The sequence below is a fragment of the Cyclopterus lumpus genome, chromosome 8 (genome assembly GCF_009769545.1).
Source record: "Cyclopterus lumpus isolate fCycLum1 chromosome 8, fCycLum1.pri, whole genome shotgun sequence".
Classification (NCBI taxonomy): domain Eukaryota; kingdom Metazoa; phylum Chordata; class Actinopteri; order Perciformes; family Cyclopteridae; genus Cyclopterus; species Cyclopterus lumpus.
The window spans coordinates 20752066-20775499 of record NC_046973.1 but is presented as its reverse complement, the minus strand read 5'-3'; the positions used below and the strand labels follow the sequence as shown (position 1 = coordinate 20775499).

Below are 23434 nucleotides of genomic sequence, written 5' to 3'. Positions count from 1 at the left end.
GGAAGACATGAAGAGCACATGAACCGTCTGATCATTTCCTGTGAGCGTGCTTTGACCTCACATTCCTGATTAGTTCCTCTCAATACCAACATCCCTTACGGTCACAACGCGTTTCCTTCCTGTTTTCACATGAATCTTTATGGGCCACACATAATCATACAAGCTCCGGGTTTCCTTACATTTCAATAGACTCTGGCTATTGAATTAGCGCGGACAAATTTCCGCTCGGCAAAGAGAGAGATTTGCTAAAAAAAAAAGGCATTTATTCCTTCACATCCTCCAGGGTTTATTTTTAGAGAGTTAAATTTGAAATATTACAGCGAGAACTGGTGCGGGGAACGGCTCCGGGGAGGAACCGTGCTAGAATGTAATCACGTTAGGTCTGTGAGCCACAATGGGGCTATTTACATTGGTACTCACTAGTTTGAAGAGACTAAAGAGACGTTACACAGAGTGTGAGGAATGTGCAGGTCAGAGCCAGCTGTGTGTGTGTGTGAACATAGCAATAAAACTGATCACCTGCAGTGCATTTGCCCTTTAACCTTTGACAAACAGTATCCAAGCTATTAAACATTTTATGTTCAATAATAAATCAACCTCTTACAACAAATAAAAGTGTTGAAAAAAATACTCAATGTTAATGTCTTTAATGTGTTGTGAACTGCAGAGCGATGGAGTCCAAATCAAAAACATGTGTAAACAAACAGGAACAAATGGTGAAAAAATGTAGTAGAAACAAGACCAGGAACTATTACCTCACCGAGAAAGCACGCAACCACATCCAGCACACACACACACACACACACACAGACATAACTACAGTATGTGTTCCTTTCTAAACAAAAGAAGTGTTTTCACACACTGTAAAATGTTACTGCGCCGTGAGAATGTGCACACCTTCAGCATACTTCACACAATGCATGAATACATGGCGTTCCTAGCCTTGTGATGTATATTGAATTGGATATTAAATGTATGTAACCCTGTGTTATCGGTGGCTAGTGTTCTGGCAGTAAAACACCAAACCATGTCTGGCTTTATGCGAGTTCATAACTAAAGTAAGTTTTATACATCTGGACTTTAGTTTAATAGTTTCTTTCAGCACACTAATGTTAATTCAGGTAAATGTATGAATATTACAAAAAGGTGGGATGATCTGTTCCAGTTCGTTACGTCTAAAACGTGATACCTCACCATCAAGTGAGAGAGCCACAGTGATATCAAACCTCTTGTTCTCACTCGGCTGTGAGAACAAGGCCACAGTCGTAGTAAATAAATAAATAAAGTCATCCGGGAGGTCTTGCACTAACCTAGTTTAAGCAGCCAGCCCTCTCTGTCTGGGTTAAAGAACGTGTGCGTCAGGTCGTTCCCGTCATCCTCTGGGATCTTAAATGGTTCGCTTTTGATGCTGTCGAAAAGATTCTGGAAGGAGAGAGAAAACAAAAAGAGAGGAACGTTACGAAAGGGAAACAATTCCAGGAAACCTTCCGTCTCAAAACATTCGACTCAGCTTTCAGATTAATGGTGCGTTAGACAGTGATTCGACTCTGGGAGCTTTAAAAAGTGTCTTCTTCTACTTAAGAGAAGCCAAGGGGCCCTTTGGTAAAGATGTCCGCCTACACTGCGTGGGTAGATGAACTTGCTTTCATGGGTTTTACTTTGAGGGATTGTGAAAGATCGTTAGCGTCAGTATCTGGAGAGAAGATCTTATTCTGCTGAGCTGCAACATCTCAATTAGTGAAGCGTGACTCTCTGTTGTGCACGACGGAGAACGTCCCATATAGGTTTCTTTCTCAGTGCGCACCGCCCTGGATACATGTGTCATACCTAACAAATAGAACCAAAGCTCTCACCCTGAGTAGCTCCTCCGGGAGGTCTCCTCCCTCATTGATCCCTCTGTTCATGGAGATGAAGCGCTCCACGGGGGGCTTGTCTCTGACGTTGGGATTGTGCAGGCTTGTGTTCAGCATAATGATGGCAAATGATAGGACATAGCAGGTGTCTGTGGAGGTAATTACACAGAGTCACTTGGAGACGTAAGATACGCCCACACTATTTAAACTATTGATCCGTTGTCACTCTGCATATCTTGAATTTTTGATATAATATTACGAAGACTATATTGAGAGCATGCACTTGGTTATATTTTAATTTCAAACGTTTTAATTCAACAAGTGTATCAGTATGCTGTACAGGGGAGTTATAATAATGGTATTAAGAGGACTGCACACATTATTTGTGATAATCTAGACAGCAATCCATCAACAGATTTTCTCACCACTAAAATGTAGGTCTGTCTAATAAAAAGGAGTTTAATCAACAAACAGCACCATATTCTGGGAAACACAGACTCGTGGAGCCTCCAAGGCCACATACAAATCCACCGATCCTGTGAGTCCGCATCATAACTCCTGCTGACCTCCCCCTCATCCATCCACCCACTGCCCCAGTCAACATGCCCTGCTCTGTAATTTACGACCCTGAGCCCACCGGTCCTGAGAGATGACCAATAACTAAGTCTGGGTGTGTCACCACTGCACCGCATCAATACTCATGACCCGAGCTGTCACCTGCGTCCTCCTCAACGCTCGCTCGGTTAACACAGGCGCTGCAGGCGTAGTGCGAGGGGCCGAGGGAGCGCTAATGACCGCTAATGACCCGTGATCGATTTAATCATCAGTGAGGAAGTTATGATTCTCTGAAAGCAGATATCTAGACTATGTAGTCGGAAAGTGCTCAGATGTGTCAGATGGTTCCAGATGTGTAAAACCCTCTGAGGCAAATTTGTGATGTTGTGCAAAATAAACTAAATTGTTCAAATTGTGTTTTTTTTGGGTTGTGGTCACATTTTTAAGATTTATACAGCCCAATCAGGTCCAGATGTCTACTCGGGGAAAACCAACTCTCAGAAACATTGATCTGAGGCTGACGTGGTCTGGCTGGTCCATATTATCTGTCCTGGACTGTCTAACAAAGTCTGGCTCATACTGTATGTCTGCTGCAGTGTGTGTGTGTGTGTGTGTGTGTGTGTGTGTGTGTGTGTGTGTGTGTGTGTGTGTGTGTGTGTGTGTGTGTGTGGTACCTGTGGACTGGAAGACGCCAAGATTGCATTGGCAGTACCTGGAGGCGAACGCCTCCATCATACGATCAATCTTCTGGGCTTCACCAGGAAGTCTGAAGCTCCACAGAAACTGCCTACAACAGCAGGAACAGAGAGAAAAAATGACAACATATCCTGAAATATTGATGCAAAATGTCTATTACACTATTATATAGTGTTAAACCCTTTGTACACTCAGGTGTTTTCAGTTAATCTGGCTGATTAGACTTCTTCTCAGGACTGAGTGGGCGTGTCCTGTTAGCCAGTGAACCTGTTGGGGCGGGTCCAATTATACCTCCATCATTCTTATTGGTAGATGAAGATTTGTGACCTGATGAATTCCCATCAAAGCGCCAACAATTAAGTTGCCAACGTGATCATTTTTCCGTGAATGCGGCATAATCCCTTTAACGACCAAACGGTGTGAAAAAAGACGCCACAATCCCGTTAATTTTTAAATGAGACCAATGCGGTGGTGATGCAGTGGGGCTTCAAATGCAGCAAACACACATACAGGGTCACCTGTAACAAAGCCTCATCTGTCAAATGCTAGGACAGAGCAATCAATGGTCAATTAGCCAGCTCAATCAAATACATGCTGGTATACATTACAGTTATATTACTTGTAGCATGCATGGCATCATTCTACCGTTTACCTCGTGCAATGTTAGATACAAAAATAGCATTTGCAATCTAATCTTCATTGTAATAAAAACAAGTCATTAAACTAATGAATGTTTGACTCAAACAGGACTTCCTGGAACATATGTCATCTTTAGGAAGACAGCCCACACCAACACTGATCCTTTTCTTCAGCGCAGTGCTGCTCACCTTAAGGCTTGTACGAGGTTGAGGTCTGCAAACTCATGAAGCTCCACAAACGCATGCAGCACCTTGATGTTGAAGTCATCCCTGGAGGAGAGGAAGGTCACAAGTCACACATGTTCAACTGTTCAATTCCACTCACACAGGATCAGGAAGAACAGACGGCAGACTGTTAATACGTTATATACGTTAATACATTCGTCTTGTGGGGTCAAGGGGAAAGTAAATGCTTTCATTTCATAGCACGAGTGTCTTTCAAAGAGAAAGCCACTGTGAATGCAGGCAGCATGAAACCCTGTTGTTATGACACTCCTGTGCCCGTTGATTTCCCTTCGATAAGAACCACATGTCCGCTTAGCTATTTTACTGGCCCGTCTCCCGTCGCTGCTCTGCTCCATAAATCCAGACCACCAATTTCCTGAGGCTTTATGGCATCGCCTGAGCACATGCAGTGCAGATCTGACCGAGAGATGGAGAGAGGAAAAAGAAAGGTAGGGGAAAAACAGAGGGGAAATGGTAGAGCTCACCGTTCCCCTAAGTAGTCCCCGATGACTGTTTTGTTGAGCCCTTCTCCTTTGTAGAGGAACTGGGAGATGTCCTCGGGGGTGTTCTGCAGAAGATCGTTCTCCAGAAGAAACAGGATCCCCTGTTAAGAAAAATAAAGTTACCTCTTTCGGTCGGTTTTAACAGCCCTGATGGATGGCTGGGAGATATTTGTAAATTCTTAAACAGTAATAGTGTTATTGATTCTCACAAATAGTGAGTTTAGGGCAAGGCCTGACCTTTTTAGGGTCCATGTTGAACTTCTTCCTCCCCATGGCAATCTGTTTGTTTCTTTGCGTGGTTTTGCTGAATTTAAAAATACACAAAAACATCCAAACGTCACAGTTGTGTGGCGCCATGCAGCAAGTCAGTTTGGGATAGGTTCATCCAGTTTGTGTATTTACTTCTCCACCAACTGAAGACTGAGTGTACAGGGGAGTTAACCTGTGAATGGGGTTAACCTGGCTGCGTGTGACTCATCACCTGTTCTGCATGAACAGTTTAACCCATCCTGCAGACATTTAAATGTCACTCTTCTCCAAAAACACATTTTGCATGCGCACCTCAGGGAAATCTCAACCTTTGTGTGTCTGTGCATGCGCCCTACACTTCCTGTGTGCCCAAAATAGCCCGAGCCCCTTTGCCAGCTGCACCTGAGAGACACACACACACACACACACTCACACACCCCTCACTCCACCTCATCAACCAATCAAATGAAAGCTTCTGAATGCAGACTGTTTGGCTAATGTTTAGTCAAGGGACTGTCCCGCTTCACTCATCAAACAAAGGGGGATTACCTCACCCACTCACACACACGCATGCATGCACACACACACACACACACACACACACACACACACACACACACAGGTGTGTGGCTCATAGCGGAAGCGACATCATGGCTCAATGGCTTTGAAGAGCAGATTTGACAAAAAGAAAGAATGTTTTACACCATTTTCTAACATTTTACAGAATAAGCAATTTAGAGCTGCAACGATTGGTTGATTAGTCAAACATGTGTCGATATACTAGCTTCCTAAATGATATTTTTCTCTGCTTTACCGGATTTGATATAGTTTTAACATATTTGGATGTTGGGCTCTGGGGAACTGTGATTTTTTTCTGACATGTTACTTATCGATTAATCAAGAAAACAATGGGTCGGTTAATCAATAATCAAAACATTAATTATTTGCACCCCATAAACATTTAATTGCTAGTAAGATAAAGACTCACCTCTCCCCCACACAGGTCAGCTGCTCAATCTCAGTCATCACTTCTGCGATCTCAAACTTCAGCCGCTGCAGAGAAGAAAACAGCAAATCGACTCTCGTAAGTTTCCTTAAGTTTCCTTATTGTTAGAGATGGGTGATGAAGTTAAAATCAATAATTACACAACATCATGTTAAAAGGGCTTCTTCTATTAGACAGTGGACATGTTGGAGGCGTTAGGAAACGTCAATACTTTTCTGATATTTGGACAAAATCACACGCAAAATAATGTTCAATGCCAATATGGAACTTGGATCAGCGTCACGTCGGATGAGCCTTCAGACGTTTTGCAATAGGTTCACATCCCCGTCGGCTGCTGGAGCAAATAAAACACAATGCTTCAACACTCACTTCAATATCATCCAGAAGCTCCTTTTTCCTGCGCCGTATATTTGACAGCTCATCTCTTTCCTCCAAAGACAGGTCCTCGGGGACTGGAAAACACAGAGAGACGAGAAAATTAAAGAGCGAGAGGGAGCGAGAGAGAGAGAGAGGGAGGGACGGGGTTACGAGGATGGATTAAACTAATTCAGCCAGTCAGAGTCACGGGGATCATGAAGCCTGGCAGTGGTCAACGGATGTTCCCCAAAGACCTTCCATTGAGACACATTGAGTCACTGCATTGCTTTCCATCCAGTTACGGAGCAACAATATTATTCATTTGGAGTCATGTTTCTGTCCAATATCGTCCAGTCGCTCCTTTCAGCTCCTTTCCACCAACTCCCGAGGGAAACGTCTGTTATTATGTCCAAGATTATCATCTCAATTATTTTGATCAGTATTGAAATCATGATTATTCATCACAATTATTTATTGATTTTAGGGACAACATTAGTTTCCATTGAACTCAACATAGCGCCGCTTCCACTTTACTGCTAATGAACAATTATTTGCATCAGGACAAGACTCTGGACCGTAAACTTCAATATTGCAGTCGATCCTGTTTATTTAATCGTGGACGGCAAAATCGATGATCGCTATTTAATTAATTGTGCAGCTATGTTCACAAGGCATGTTTTTCATTGAAAAGAAATGCAATGAGAGCGGTGAGATGGAACCAACACCGTTAACGTTGTGGGCTGGACAACTAAAAATGAGCTGAAACTCACAATGAAGCTCTGTAAGGCAGAGAGGAGTCAGGTGATGAGTCTATGTACGAGTCACCTCTTTCCCACCGTCACATTGTAATTATTAAATATTGATGGTAGCTGCTTCAAGTACATGACATGTCTGGATATGCATGTGTGTACATGTCTATGTACAGTTTGTACATGTAGCCATGTTCTTGTCTTCTGTCTTCATGTGTTTCCCACTTTTATACATCACTTCTTTACAGTACATACAGTGGAGTGCACTTACAGAGCAGGTGTCAGATGTAGATTACACAAAAGCCACAAATGAGGAAGAACTTTCTCATGAGAATTTTCTTCCAAACCATATTAAAACCAGAGAAACTTCCATCACTTCCACACACACACACACACACACACACACACACACACACACACACACACACACACACACACACACGGCATCTGGCAGGCCTGCCCTCTCAAATATTGGCTTTCTGATAGTCGACTGTCATCGGGCCCTCATCTGGGGTAATTAACACTGCAGAGAGACTTCATGCAACATGCATGTTTTACTGCACAAACACAGCCCACACACAGGTGAGTACACAATATAAATGCCATGCAGACAGAGTTTACCTCCCCCTCTCTCCTCCAACACATCAGAAAACAGCAATCCATTTGAGAGCGAGCTGACATGAAGTAGGTCACTTTCACATGGAGCTATACCAGATTGTGCTTCTCCTACGCTGTCTCTCACACACACACACACACACACACACACACGCACACACACACACCCCAGTGCTTGAAGTGGGGGTGAGAGCAGATTCAAATCCCCCAACTGAATCATACCGCTAAGCAGCTTTGCTATCCAGGCGTTTTTTCCCCAGTTGTTTCCCCTCTGACTGTAAATAATGGAAAAAGTAAAGTCAAGTTATTTCCTCTCATCTTTATCTATCTGTGAATCTCCCCCTCTCTCTCTCTCTCTCTCTCTCTCTCTCTCTCTCTCTCTCTCTCTCTCTCTCTCTCTCTCTCTCTCTCTCTCTCTCTCTCTCCCTCTCTCTCTCTCTCTCTCTCTCTCTCTCTCTCTCTCTCTCTCTCTCTCTCTCTCTCTCTCTCTCTCTCTCTCTCTCTCTCTCTCTCTCTCTCTCTCTCTCTCTCTCTCTCTCTCTCTCTCTCTCTCTCTCTCCCTCCCTCTCCCTCTCCCTCTCCCTCTCCCTCTCCCTCTCTCTCTCTCTCTCTCTCTCTCTCTCTCTCTCTCTCTCTCTCTCTCTCTCTCTCTCTCTCTCTCTCTCGTTAAATCCTCCCTTCTACTCGGTCTTGCTCTGAAAGACAAAGTGACAGAATGGACTATTATTCCGTTCGGGGGGCTTTGAGCTTATGTTATCACAAACGAGCCAGTGAAGAGAGCAGGTCCAGATGGCTATGGGATCCTTTCTCCTTCTCACATGATGCTCAGAGTATCTACCAACGTGAAACACAACTAGGAAGGCTGAGGAGATGGAAACAGAGCTAATTATACACAATATAGTAATGGGGTATAAATACCATGATTGGTGACTCGCCCTTAATTTGTCAAGATATTAAAAAAAAAAAGGTTATTTTACTGGCTTGACTGCAAGGAACACAAATTATAATGTGATAAAAACATTGATTGTAAATGGCAATAGAAGTGGGAGAGAGTTGTTTGTGACTGTGTGGGTGGATGAACTGGATGTCTGCAAAGGGTTTTGTTCTCTGTTTTTCTGGGGGGGGGGGTTCTGTTTTATATCGATGGCACGCAAAGAACCAGAACCAGACGAGAACCTACACCAACATTTGCTTCCCTTTTCTTATGAATAAACCTTCCAGTCATATGACACGACCCTCCTCATGGGCGTCCATCATTTTACACACATCTTCCTGGAAAACATGACTACATATTTGTGACTCTTTGGGAGACTTAACACAGTAATTTGTTTCCGTTGGTTTCTCCTGGTCCATGCAACATGAGTTTGTAAGGACCATAACGAAGGGTCTGTGGGGGCAATGTCTGCTTATGAAAGAAGCAAAGACACAACAGGACGCTCTCAATGCCAAACAGCAAAGAAAGAGAAAGACTCGAGAGCGACGTGCAAACAGATACCAGACATCTTCACACTCTCAGCCGCCCTCTTTTCCTTGGCTTCAGTTAAACAGCCACATGAAAGCAGTAATTGTGGAGCAAAGAGACCCTGCAGGCAACCTACGTCTGCAAAAACAACTCCTCCATCCCTCCGACTCCGGCTGAAAGAGCTCGTCTGGACGGAGAATGGGACAGATCGTCTGAGGAGGCTGAATCTGTTTTGGGTAACAATTCCCTCGCTGCATGAGGGAAATGCAGAGTAATCTGATATCATTGCGAGGACATCTACTGCTGTACAGCTGAAACTGGACACCTCATGAATTATGCATGAAAGTCTCGAAATGAGCGCGTGTTTTTGTGAGCAGATTCCAATAGAGAGCAGCACTCCACATTAAAAAAAAATCCATATTAGGCTATATACAAAGCCTCCTTGCTTAAGCCCAGCCACATAGATTACAACTCAGCCTTTTCATATTATGACTTAGGGGTCTGCTGTTGCAGCAATAATCAATACATAATCATAATAGTTCAAACTTGCCTGCTTAACCTTTCCCACCCCATCACTCTGAAAGCATGAATCAATGAGTAACTGCCACACGTGGTCCAGATTCTTTTCGAAGGAAAGGTCATTGGGTTTGAAACTTCCTCTTTTCAACGTAACATTCCCTTTTAGCTCTCTTCCCTGTGTCAACCGTAACCAGCCGGGTCAACACCTCCTCAAGGAGTCATTGGAAAGGTCACGAGAAGGGTTCAGCCAGGGTCAATGCAACGTTACGGACATGGTAGGATTAAACAACCATATTCAATTAGAGAGTTGATCATCCAAGGGATTAGAATGTAATTGAGTAACGACGGTGACCGTCTTAGTAGTTTTCAATAGTTAGTGGCATAGTCACGATGTGTAGTCGTGCTAATGCGTAGGTCATATTTAAATATTCTTCTCAGGGGATCCGTTTCAAATATTGCAGCAGAGTAATAGAACATGAAGGAATGAGCCGTTAGATGCAAAGCTGCAGGTGACAAAGCAGCTTCAACAGGTCATCAAGGTACACAACTCCTTTTAATGTGCAGCATGAGATCTGATTGTAGTTGCTCACTGCACGAGGGTAGAAATGCTAATTATCATGAAATGTAAGTAGGAACACTTGATCAAACCACTCTGTGTCTTAAAGTATTCAGGTCATTGTCAGTTCAGGTTTCAGTTGGTATATAATTAGTGGTAAAATCTCATGACTCCATAAAAGCTGTAACTGCTGCTCTAGACGGTCACAGGGGTCATAGAAAGATAATTCAATCCACTGATAACAGAAGCGATGTTTCAGCTCAATGAGGCTCTTTGTTGGAGTCAACTGGCTGGGAGATATTTGTAAATTCTTAAAGTGTAAATCAACAGTAGTAGTGTTATTGATGCTCACAAATAGTGAGTTTAGGGCAAGGCCTGACCTTGTTAGGGTCCATGTTGAACTCCTTCCTCCCCATGGCAATCTGTTGGTTTCTTTGCGTGGTTTTGCTGAATTTAAAAACTGATCACGGTTTCAGTTAAAGTCAATAAGCAGAACTATTCATACTTCATAGAAGTGCTGCTGCATGATCTGTGGATGAAGCTTTCGACCCCAATCGACTGTAAAACTACTCGGGGTTTGAATAATACATTACTTTTCCGTCCAGTCCACAGTCCAGATAGGAAGACCTCAGCCCTGATGCAGTTTACTGTCTAATGCTTCTGGAGATACTAAAGGGATTGGGATCGGATTCACGTGACAGAGAGGCAAAGTCAAATGACTAAACGCCTTTGACAGTCAGGCCTTTCCAATATCCTTGGCATCAAGGTCAGTGGAGCGGTCGGTTTTGCATACTAATACCCCCGTTGTATTAGGTTATGTTGGCTGAATAGTCAACTTGGAGAGTCACGAAACTACGTCACCATTTGAGCTCGAAGTAAATGCACAACCCCCAATCTGTTTTGTCCATTGAAAGTTACATTAAAGTTTCATTCAAACAATGTTAGCCGATAAAAGAAAGGCAGCATTACATTTTGTAATTCTACTTGGAGCATAAATTAAACAGGGAAAAGCAGAATATGGACCTGCAGATGGCTTTTGGGGCGATGTTCGTTACGTCTCAGTCACAACGTGGGAAAACTACTCTTGTCTGGCCGATATCCAGATTGTTTAATTCAGGATCTGTTGTTAAGAAGCTAAAAGTTACAAAACCACCAGATGTCTTTTCACCCTGAACCACAGTAAAACTAACTTGTCCTTCTGATATTCAGCAGGCTTGATGTGCAACAGAGCGGCTCTCTGCTGCGACTAGGACCGCTGGGCTGCTGGTCTTCACGTAACTACGGCAACGTCGTAAACACGAGGAGGGCAGAGGCCGTTCCCACCACAAGCTAATTAGAGAGCACTTACACAACTTCACAGCACGAGCTTGTGGTTGCTGCAGGTATGTGCAACCCAGCTGAGTTAAGGGTGACGTAAGGAATCCGGGTGAGTCAGAGACACACGGACAAACACAATTCATCTCTGAACTCTGTCCATTTAACACTCTGCTGCAGGTGAAAAGAACTCAACATAAAGTACACACCACAGCGCCTTTTCCCCGTGATGACTGACATGCCATCGGCCGAGGTGTCTGTGTCCTTTTGAAGGTCAGTACCTAAAGTGTCAGTACTGCGGCTGAACTGCTGGTGGAGCTTTTAGCATCTTGTTTCGTACCTGTGAGTTTGTGTAATTGTTTTCCCCCTTGTGCATTACACACACACACACAAGTCTGATCCATCCAGCTCTCTATTCACCTCCTCTAGTCTCATCCCTTCTTTTTATCCAACTCTCTTTTATTCCTCCTCAGATACACAGAGCCCCTCAACTCTAACATCAGGCCTACAACCACCAAAAGGTCATAAAGGCTTCTGGATATTCATTACGATGATGACGGGATCTTGGCCAGCATTTCACATCAGATCAGCAGCGCTGAGGGTGCAGCGACAACGGCAGAGTGCACTTGTTGTAAATGCAATCCACTCACCAGCTACAACGTTTATGAGGCTAGCAGCCCCCCCCCCCCTCAGTGTTTAGGTCCACTCTACTGAGTCACTATTCAGAGGTTTCATCTTCATTCCTCATTATGGCAAACATTTGCATCCGTGATTGTGCCCTTTAGGTATCTTTAGATGTAACGACCACTAAAACATTGCATCAAACTACATGGGCATGTACATGCTGGAGTACAATCAAAATGATAATAATTGCTCCAACCCTATAACATGTATGTGTTTTCTGCTCCAACAACAAATGAACACATATCTTATCCATTACAGTCACTATCCTCTAAGAAGTTACTCCTTTACATTAAGTAAAGTTGACCATTTGTCTCATGATAATATGGATTTCACACACATAAGAAGTTAAGTGAATTACGTCTTTCTTTCGTCCATAAATTAAATCGAATTTCATGACCAACCCAACCAAGCAACAGCATGTTTCAGTTATCGCTTTTTTTCTTTCCGGACAAGCTATCCATCTTCCACTGAGGTCAGGTGACATGCACTGCTCCACTGATATAATTAAGAGAGGCTGTAATGGCTGGGAAACATCAATAAGTGAGTCATGCTACAATGGATTGCAGCATGAACACAAACTACAGCTGAAGCTGATGGGAATGAGATTTGTTTTTCAGTTATTTGTGTCAAAACTTTGAACTGCTGGAGGCGCTAAAAGAAAAGTTAGAGAACCACGACAGCAACGAAGCTTCATCGTCCGGGAACAACGGAGAACTCGACCACATTTCACAGCAATCTGTCCAATAGTTAATGACATAATTCAGTTTGGACCAAAGTGTTCAACACGCAGACATTTAGCATCGCTTAAAACTAAAAAGCATCATCTGCAGAAATAAAGACAAGAAGGACTTTCGGCCTTTTGAACACACGTTAAAACCACACTGTTGTCCTTGAATGCAACACTTGTAGAATATCTGATCATACCTGGAGTGCACAAAACAACAATACCTTGTTCTTGATGAGTTGTTGTCATATTTATGTTGAAGTAATCATATTATATCTGAACTTTTGTCCCAGAAAGATCAGGAAATGTCCGCAGAAAACCCCCCACGTTCCACTGCGTTAGCCTTTTAGAAGTTACTGCAGCAGTAGCTTGTTGTCAGATCTCGTCTTAGAAGAGACATCCACAACGTTCCCTTTATTAAAATTAGATTACAACGAAAAATCAGAGGTTACATCAAACACAACACGGCCGTTTGATTCTTCAAAGCCTCAAACACGCTATAACACGATCCCTTGAAGTAAGAAGTCTCTTCACAGAACCCACTAGTCACAGTCCCTTATTCATGAATGAGCACTGCGTTTGCCAAATTTCACTCTGAAAGAAACGCTTCCTCTTCCCTTTGGATTTAAAAAAAACAGCTTCCGATTGGTTTATTTGTGGGCCATCGTGTGTCACGATCCTCAGACAAATTAGTTGAGTTGTTTTGACAGCAGGGTCCCTTGTTCTTCATCTTTGCTCAATTACGTGCTCCACTGCGAGTCTTTCATTAGTTGGCCTTAGCTCATGCGTCATTTCCTCTCTAGCAAAGTAGTGGATGATAAACAATCAGCCCATCAGTCTTTCAGTCATCCGTCGACTGTGGAAACTGAGACCTTTATTATCTCGTCATCCAGTCTAGCTCCTTCCCTTTTTCAAAGAGCAGAGGCATTCGGAAAAGAAGATGGTGATCTTGACCAACAACTGTTCGACAGTTAGAGTAAAGATATGCGTCATGACATTAATCTTAATGCTTTTGTTTTGTCTCTCGATCGCGTGCATAATGTTCTTCATAGCCTCGAACTTGTCTAGACAAGATATTTCTTCATTGACAAGACTACACCTTCATGTGTGAGGCCATACTAAGTCAGATCTGTTGACAGTAACACAAACTCTATTTGTTTGTTTTGTATAATATGTCAGGACTCAAAACAAGGTCACCTTTCCCTACCGGCATGCACAACTCACTTTATTGTAACTCATCTGAAATGAGCCATTCTGCATAAAAGGGCACTCTCACTTTGATGCTAATGCTTTTGTACCTTTACTCTTGGACACGTTGGTCAGTAATCAGCAGGATAATGCAATGTCAGCCCCCCTTAAAGCAGCTGTAAATCAGTACCTTTACTCTTGTACAATTTGGATTGCGGGACTTTTACTTCCAAATCGAATGGGTAAGTGAACCACGATACCCGGGTTGTGAGGTTGTATTCTCTGTCAGGACATACAAGTCCTCAATAAACTCTTAGGGGGGGTTCAGTGAGGGCCCCACAGTCCTGTGACTCACTCAGGAAACAACTGTAGTGTCTCGCTCGACGGCAGTCTGGGATGGTGGCCTTGAGCAGACAAACAGAGCTTGCAGACACAGAAGAAAACATGACGGAGGAGGCAGCAGCAAAGGCTGTTTATGTTAGGGTGAGGCCTTAAATGTGGGGAAGAGTTCAGCAAAGATACACCACAGACGGAGAGGGAGGACGGCAGAAAGATGAAGAGACAATCCAGCTGCCAAATAGGATCCACGTCTGCTTTCGTGATTCCAAGACAGCAGGAAGGAGAGGAGGCGGATGAGGAGGAGGAGTGTGAGAAAGTTCATAATAGAGTTTAAAACCTGAGCAGGGACTTCTTCATTACTCACAATACGTGGGCGATTCAGGTCAAACCATCACTGTAGAGGGGTTTTCCAGATTAAGAGACTCTGGAGCCTTTTTTCCTTCAGCCTAAGTCTCATAAATTGAGCACAGCCTAGAAATAAACATCAACTGCAATGCTTGCATCATCTCAACAGAGGAGCAAACGTTGGTTGTTCCCACATAAGTAGATGGAAGTCAGATAAAAACATCAGGGATGCTAAACTTGTTGGCAAAGGCTTTGTTGTATTAATAATCAAATGCATTCGACCTTGTCTCGTAAAAGAATAAGTACTGCAGTTGTGTTCACAGTGGGAATACAAAGCACAGGACTTAGACACCAGACATCGAGCTTTATGTCCTGCATCCAAAAACACTCCTAAGTTTAGGAACAGATGACAATCCTGCTCAAACGTAAAGTAACCGAGACCACGATCTTTCCCCTACTTTAAAGAGGCAGTGTGGAAGATTTGGTGGCATCTAGCGGTGTGGAGACCCCCTCCTGAGTGCAAAACCGTCCATCCATACCATAATAACACTACTTTAGGAGCAACGGACGTCAGCCGGCGGCTTGAGATCGATATGGCACGGGTCAGTAATCAGCAGAATAATGCAATCAAAGCAGCTATAATCAGTATTTTTTATAATAATGTCATCTGTATCAAATGAATGATAAGTCGCTCATTATTTAAGTTCTGAAAACAGATGGAAATACTGTTTCATTAATAGGATTTAAGCAAAATAACCATTCAGAATGTGCGCAAACATTTAAAAACTTCATACACAAAACATTTTGCAGTTGCAATGAGCCAGAAAAATGAACGAGAAAGACAATGTAGGGTGCATACAATGTGTTGAGCACCACGTTGCTGGGAGGGAAACAACAGCTTTGTGTTTATTAGATGCACATTGTTGTTTGTTACAGAGCCTAGATAAAAGGAACATAATCAGAAAAAGCTACTTGTCCAATTCTTTCTTGAGTGTATTTCGAAACCCATTAGCCGTTCTTGTTATTTCCTTAACTATTATGTTACATTTCTCTCATAATCCCACTGTGAGGAGTAATAAATACACTTGAGGAAAATCTGATCTAAAGGAATAAATATCCAGAAAATGTGGTCAAGTATCTTGTACTTCCTCATCACATACAATTACAAAACACTTTTAAAGTGTTTTCCGTTTCACATATTTAAATATCGACTGTTCTCATCTGACCAAAAAGAAGTAGATTGTTTTCCACCTCCTTTTAAACTCCAGGGAGTGAAACATGCTGGAAACACAATGCTTTGGCCTGCATGACATCCACAGATCTCCTGGAAGCTTCAGCTTCCGCTGGTGCTTTTAATATCAGGAGGTTAATGTTAAAGCATTTGAATCATGCTCCTCTTATCAAGAGAAAACAAAGTGCTTTCTTTTCTCCAAGGTTAGCTGTCGTGCATGTACTTACTGCATGACAGAACTTCAGCACGACAGAGGTCAACAAAGAGGTCAAATGCATGTGCAAAGGAACCCGAGTCTGAGAACCACTGTAAATGCCTCGCCCTCCGAGACCCCCTCAGGCCACTCTGTGTGCGTTTCAGTGGTCGTGACCCCCTCAAAGCCATGCCGGGTTATCAATCATATACAATCTTCATCTGCGGGAGCACTGACATTGATGCATCGTGAGTTATGGGACAAGGAGAGGAAGTGTGTGTGTGTGTGTGTTCGTCGTAATAGGGGGCGGGTGACAACACCTCAAGAAGCTGCCTTGTCCCTGCAGAAAAAGACCTGGCTATAGATGCCCTTGAGGGCGATCGAGGCCATTCATTTTGTATTTCAAGGCCTCACTTGCAGCAACAAAAGCTGTCCCATCTCTGAAAACAATTTCACAATTCAAGGGTCAGGGCAGAGGACAAGAGACAAAAAATACTGAGGGTTGAGGAGAAGAAAATCCTGGTGACCCACCAGACTTTAAATCACTCGCCAGTGTCAGGAAAAGAAAACACAGCAGAGGAAATCTCTTTTTTTTTCTGCTCTTCTTTTCCGTTTAGGGCAGCTTTTCTGTCATGATTGAATCCTGTTTATATACACTGTGTGTGTGTGTGTGTGTGTGTGTGTGTGTGTGTGTGTGTGTGTGTGTCTCACCCTAGTAGGGGGAGTCCCTGACCGATAATCCACTAACTGTTATCCATATCCCTCCCCACTTGATCTCCTCCATTTGTCTACGCATGGAGAGGGCTCGCAGCCCACACTAATCCTTATATAAAGAGATACACACACTCCATCCATCCATCCATCCATTTTCAATACCGCTTATCCTCATTAGGGTCGCGGGGGCGCTGGAGCCTATCCCAGCTGACATAGGGCGAAGGCAGGGGACACCCTGGACAGGCCGCCAGTCCATCGAGGGCACATGTAGGGACATACAACCATTCACTCTCACATTCACACCTATGGGACATTTAGAGATCAATTAACCTGCAGCATGTCTTTGGACTGTGGGAGGAAGCCGGAGAGCCCGGAGAGAACCCACGCTGCCACGGGGAGAACATGCAAACTCCACACAGAAGGACTGCTCCGACCGGGAATCGAACACGCGGCCCTCTTGCTGTGAGGCGACAGTGCTAGCCACTACACCACCGTGCAGCCCTACTATATATATATATATATATATATATATATATATATATATATATATATATATATATATATATATATATATATATGTACATACACACACACACGTCTCCACAAGTGAAATGGTGGAAGTAGAGAAGTATGAGGTGTACACAGCTGGGCTGAGCATTGCACCCCAAACCTACTTTGATAATCCGAACGCAGCATCCGCTTCCCTATCAGCCTCTCCTTAAATCTGTAGGACTGTCTTCAACTACATCTCTCTCACGTGACACGTGTGTGTACACACACACACACACACACACACACACACACTGACAGGTTGTCACGTGGTGGTCCTGCTGTGCTCTTTGTAGCCTCTCGGTGACAAACAGCACCGCTGCCACTCTGAATAGCACAGACATGATGACGGGGAAAGGAAAGACGACGCCTGCAACAACCTCAGCCTTCTTTACAGCACCAGCGGGGCAGTAACAGCTCATCCTCTCTCCCTGTGAAGGAATGAATTTTGCATGATGCAGCAGCATTTTACAGCAAAAAAAAAGAGAGTGGGGGTAGCGGGTGGAAACATGTACATTTTGCAAAAGAAAGGAGAAAAAAAAAAAAGCGAACTGGCAAAGACTGAGGATGTTCTGTAGTAGTTTACTGACACATTGACCCTGCAGAGTAAGTGACTGAGTGTTACAAATCCCTTCTTAAAAGCAGGGCTGGCATTGGAGTGGCAGTGCCACGGGCCCCAGGGGAGCAGACAAGAGGCCTGTAAGAGGCTGGAGGCTGGCCAGATGCTCTGCACACACACACACACACACACACACACACACACACACACACACACACACACACACACACACACACACACACACACACACACACACACACACACACACACACACACACACACACACACACACACACACACACACACACACACACACACACACACACACACACACACACACACACACACACACACACACACACACACACACACACACACACACACACGGCGTAAAGTGGATTATACAGAGCTTATTACAAAAGGTGCAAAAAAGTATTTTGTATGAGTAAATCAACCCATTGATATTCAGTTTACTGCAAAGAACGGTCCTCCTCCTCTTCCTCCTCCTCTTTCCTCCTTCTCTTCTTCTTCTTCCTCTTCTTCCTCTTCTTCTTCCTCTTCCTCTTCCTTTGCCTGAAAGTCACTTCGGCACATGGTTTGAAACTCCTGGGACCTTTCCAGACACTCTAATTTCTCTTTCCAAAGAGGAGTAAAATGGCTCCGTTTTCCTCACGCCTCCCCTCCAGGAGCCCCTTGATGGTCCTAATGCGACAAAGACAAATCCCAGTCTGTGACTCTGGTGAGCGGCGGACCTTTACTGCACAGCGCCGTCTGTTAGATGAAGGGGAAACTGGATACTTTATTTAAAAACCCCTGTGTGAACTTTTCCTTCTCTGCCCCAGAAAAAAATTAAGTCTGCCATCAGCGTCATAGGCACTTATAAAAGTACTTCAAACCCAGAGAAAACAGAGGTCCGAGAGGATTTGCATGCACGCCTCATGTTCACTTTAAACTCCAGGATGTTGACTTCCATCTGGGTCAGTCTGACTGCATGTCTGTAGAGTCCAACTTAAACCACTCAGGGGATGCCAAGGGTAAATGTATTGTGCTATCTGATATTCAGGGGGGACAAACTCAACAAGGGCTCTCTGTGTTCACTGACCTTTTTGTTACACCCACAGACTTTAGTCTATACAGTAACGTCGAGCCACATACGGAAGCCAGAAGTCTTTTTTATCTCCCCATCAGCCTCTCAAAGCAGTTACTGAGCCGTGTGAGCTGGACTGCTAGTGCGTGACAGTGTGAGGGAGCAGTGAGCGCGCACGGCGGTCAAAACATAGAAAACACACTCTTTAAGAGAGCAAAAAACTAATCTCTCAAATACACACACACAAATAATTAATCTTAGGTTGCATCTTAAAAGAATAGTTCAACATTTTGAGAAATAAAGTTTATCCGCTGTCCTGCCAAGAGCTAGATGAAAAGATTTGATCTCGCGTCTACACGCTGAACATGAAGCTACAGCCAAGTCGCTTAGTTCAGCACAAAGAATGGAAACTAAATCCACCTGCCAGCACGAGTTACGTCTTGTTTGTTTAAGCTGCACGAAAAACTAAGAGTAAAAATAACAAGTTGTGGTTTTATGGGAAGTACGAACATCAACCTGTCGACCCAAACATTGAACTATTCCTCTAAGAGGCACAATACATGTATTCAACGCTGGAAACAATGATAAGTCTTAGGCTGAGTGGGGAAAGAGAATGATTCGGAGGTCAGGGAAATGGAGCACGCTCACAGGTATACATGTTTTTATTTCCCTGCAGTAGCCTTGTGTTTAATAAAGTATATTTTTGATTTATCCTCCACTGTAAGTTACCAAACTCTTTGTGTGGGGGTAACATGTACAGGATAGGGCCTCTACCTCCCTCTGGTGCTCCCTAACATCCTGCAGGCCCCTCAGGTCCACGTCCCTCCTGCCTGGCCAGGCTCGAAGTAAACACCCACGGCCACAGTTCTCTGGAGACATCTGCAGTATGGGTGACCCCTTTGAGGGACACCACTGGATACCACTAAGATGTGTGTGCGATCAAAGCACGATGTGTTCCTACGCTATGAAGACTTCGGGACGCTCTTTGTGGGCTGTGGGGAAAAGACTGCAGCTGCAAATCTACTCCAGAGACTAAAACACAGATGCTGAGCGGGAGGCTGACGGTACCGTCCTGAGGCCGACAGATGAATTGATCAAAGCCCAGCTCGCCGTGTGCGTCTCTCCTCGCCCGAGTTGTGCTGCAGTGTGCCATAACCCCACAGACCACACACTGACGCACTGAACTATTGTAAGTAGAGTGGTCTGCAGCCCAACTGGCCAGAGTCTCAGGTAAAGGCTCTGATTCACACCGTATGGACATCAGTCATGAAGCCTCCATCGATGAGGCGCACACCGCTCACAGACTTACAAAGCTTACACTGAAGCCGAGGAGGCAGAGGTACTGTAGGTGTACATTTGATGGACTGTCAAAGGCAGCCATGCAGAACCAGAATGTGTTCCAGAGAGCTACGCTCAGTCAGACAGGCTTCACAGTAGCAAAGCTTTGTGGGCTCTTGTCGGCCCATTGTCCATTGAGCGCCTGCAGAAGGCATTGTATTGTTGAATGTCATGCGCGTCGGACGGATTACCATGGACCCGTTTTCTCTCAGCCTTGTTGTGCAGTACAACCCCGACTGAGGTTGCAGAAAAGTAACGTATATGAGAAAAATATAACAATAGATGCAGGGAAATAAAGATTTAGAGAGGAGAAAAGGAAAGAAACAATGCTACCAGCTCTGTGAAGTTGCACTCAAGCACGGCAACGCTAATGCTAGCGGCAGCACGCTAACACGCTCACAAATATCATGTTAATAACATCATGAGGTCATCCATCAAAGTGATGGACAGAGTCAAATGTTGACTTGATGTTGCAGCGGGATGAAAGTAGTTGTTGAGATATTTATTCTGAAACAAAGCGGTGGACCAACCAACCAACTGACATCCATCATAGCGAAAATGAATTTGTAAAGTAAAGTATTGGTACTCTCTTCTTCCAACACAGAGAAGATTTCAAGCAGATGAAACTGGAAAAAAAAACGTAGACAAGAAGATGGAAAATAAATTGAAACTGAATCCCCATCAAAAGGTATCACCTGGTTTGATGGAGGGGTGAGAGTGAGTTGATTATTACAGAGAAGAAGGACTTTCATTGAGAGAAACTCCTGTAACACCCAGGAGGAAGTCTTCAGTGAGATCTACCTAGCCCCCACACACACACATACACACACACACACACACAACACACACCACACACCTCCTCCTCCTCCTGTCTCGCTCTATCATTCCCTGCCAGACATCTCACCATCGCTGCTACTACGACTGTGTCTCACTCTCACTCTTCGTTCTTTGCATCCTCACGCCTCTCTGTTCTCCATCCGACACCTCACTCTGTCCACCTCACTCTGTCCACCTCACTCTGTCCACCTCACTCTGTCCACCTCACTCCCTCTCACTCGACCCACCGCCCGGAAAGATGTGTGTGTCCCTTTGTGAGGAGTGACAGATTTGAACTTTGTCACCTCACGCTGAATACATCCGTGTTTGCAATCCTCACCGCTACCCTCCGGTGAGCCCCGCTCTGCTGTGGGCTCATCTGTGGGCGTTGAGTTGTTCTAATAAAAAGCTTAAATTTGTGGATAATGTTCCCAACTGTTCAACACAAAACTAGACAGCAGAACAAAAAAAGCAGCTCTGTAGCCTCTCCATCCTGCAGCATCCAGGACACTATTTATTCCAGGTGAGGGAAAACAATCCCTCACCTAAATCACTCACACACACACTTATAATTCTACGTCACGATCCATCAATCTATCTTCACTTCAACAGTGCCATAAGGGAAAAGGATCAATTTAATTTGTGCAAGAGTCAGTGTGTCAGCGTGCAGCCATGAATATATGTGTGTGTGTGTGTGTGTGTGTGTGTGTGTGTTTATGCTCCCGGCTACTGTCAGCTATCCCTGGTCGGCATCACACAGCACCATATGTCTGTCTGACGTGTGCCACCACTGGAGGCCAGGGCACAACGACAGCTTTATGCCCGCCTGGCGACGCTCGAGCAGTAAGCATGTGGGACTGAATGCCACTGATTTACAGACGTGAGTCAACGTGACTGATGGAGATTCAGTTTATGATTAGAGGCTTAGCAGCCCCTCAACGCCACCCACAGCCCCCTAGAGTCAGAAGATGATACGTAGTTGGCTTGTTAGTATCATGGATGGATTACTGAAATGTCGCCCCTGCACCAGAGCCTCTGTATGAGGTGACATTCACTCATTTATTGTTATAAAGTCAATCAACCACAAAATGACCACAAAGAGACAAAAACAAAACAAAAGAGGCGCAAAGAGACGCTAACCGACTGCAGAGATTCAGTCTGGGAGTCTTGCTTCGAGACCTTTTTTCGATATCTGTGTCCTGTTGGAGTTACGAATAGCAGCTAATAATTGATACGAGTTCATATTCGACAAATGCATTTATTCACTGAATAAATAATGCAACTGGTAATGTAGTTATATTCGTAACTAACCAGGGATGAACACATTGTCCCCTCAAAGGGTTCTCGGCGTCAGGAGTCAATAAATGAATGAGTCTCAAGGGAAGAGGACCTGTTGGGCCAGAGTGACACCAGCGCCCACAGACACTGATGTGGTCATTATGCTGATCCATTCCAGCCTGATGGAGTCTTTAGCATCCCCCAGAAATGAGGTCAATATGTCTACCTCCCCACATCTCGCACATAAGGCATGCTCTTGAACCCATCACAACACAACGTGAGGGGGGGGGGGGGGGGGGGGAAGGTGAGATCAATGTTGCTGCAAAACGACAGTGCAGGCCACCGTCAGTATCCACAACGTTATTAATGTTGTGGATGTAAGCAGCAGAGACATGTGTCCCGTCCCCGCTACACTGTATCATTCCGCGTCGCATTGAATGAAATCATACCTTGGTTGTCCTCGTCCATGTTTGCAGCCTATAAATCAAAGATCCCCCCCAAAAGAAACTTCCCGTGTGCGGGAGGGGGCTCCGGGTATCCGCGACGGCAGACACGCGCCCTGATGTCCAGGACGCGCTTCGCTACACAGGTCGTCTCGCTGTCGGCGTCTTTCTTTGAGCAACGGTTGTGGCCATTGACGCCTCCCGGTCGCGAGGCGGTCCCTCCGGTCGGCGCGTGTCTCGTTCCGGTGGCGGCCGCGGCGGAGGTGTCTTTGTGCCACGGCGGTCGAGCGTGTTGTCGTTGCCCCTCCACAGACGCCTTCACTCCACCAGTACGGGGGAGAGTGGTCCACACGGCTGCGTCAAGTTGGCCGACACGCCGCCGGAACCACGCCGGAAGTGCTAGCAATTACGCCTTCAAAGTAAGAGTCGCGCCGAGGTTTTACCGAGGAGTTTATTTTTATTTTTGGAACCACACACAGAAAGTCTTTGTGATGTTCTGTGTGGCTTGACACTGGTTGTTAATCCCGTCTCAGCTCCGCTACACAGCCCGGTGCTGCGCGTCAGCGTTCAGCACCGATCAGCGCCCACGTGACTCCGGGCAATAATGAGATTAGAGCCAGCAAAATAGACCTACAATGTTTTTTATTGA

General features: G+C 44.6%; 1 protein-coding gene and 1 long non-coding RNA gene across 2 annotated transcripts in view; one reads left to right on the top strand and one right to left on the bottom strand.

Moving 5' to 3' along the window:
• The window catches only part of cyth3b (cytohesin 3b), a 28855-nt gene extending 5727 nt beyond the window's left edge, over positions 1-23128 (bottom strand). Inside the window, exons 1-9 of the mRNA XM_034539706.1 lie at positions 22792-23128; positions 6095-6177; positions 5708-5772; positions 4708-4774; positions 4453-4571; positions 3932-4012; positions 3083-3195; positions 1854-2002; positions 1311-1422 (exon numbers count right to left, since the gene is read on the bottom strand). Of these exons, the coding sequence (XP_034395597.1) occupies positions 1311-1422; positions 1854-2002; positions 3083-3195; positions 3932-4012; positions 4453-4571; positions 4708-4774; positions 5708-5772; positions 6095-6177; positions 22792-22810 (808 nt within the window). The 5' untranslated portion in view covers positions 22811-23128. The remainder of the gene's footprint in view (positions 1-1310; positions 1423-1853; positions 2003-3082; positions 3196-3931; positions 4013-4452; positions 4572-4707; positions 4775-5707; positions 5773-6094; positions 6178-22791) is intronic.
• Positions 5441-12831, top strand: LOC117735208. The gene is made up of 5 exons (XR_004609864.1): positions 5441-5631; positions 5723-5803; positions 11193-11365; positions 11478-11570; positions 11771-12831. It is a non-coding gene; the product is annotated as an uncharacterized LOC117735208 (long non-coding RNA).
• Positions 23129-23434: the final 306 nt, after the last annotated feature.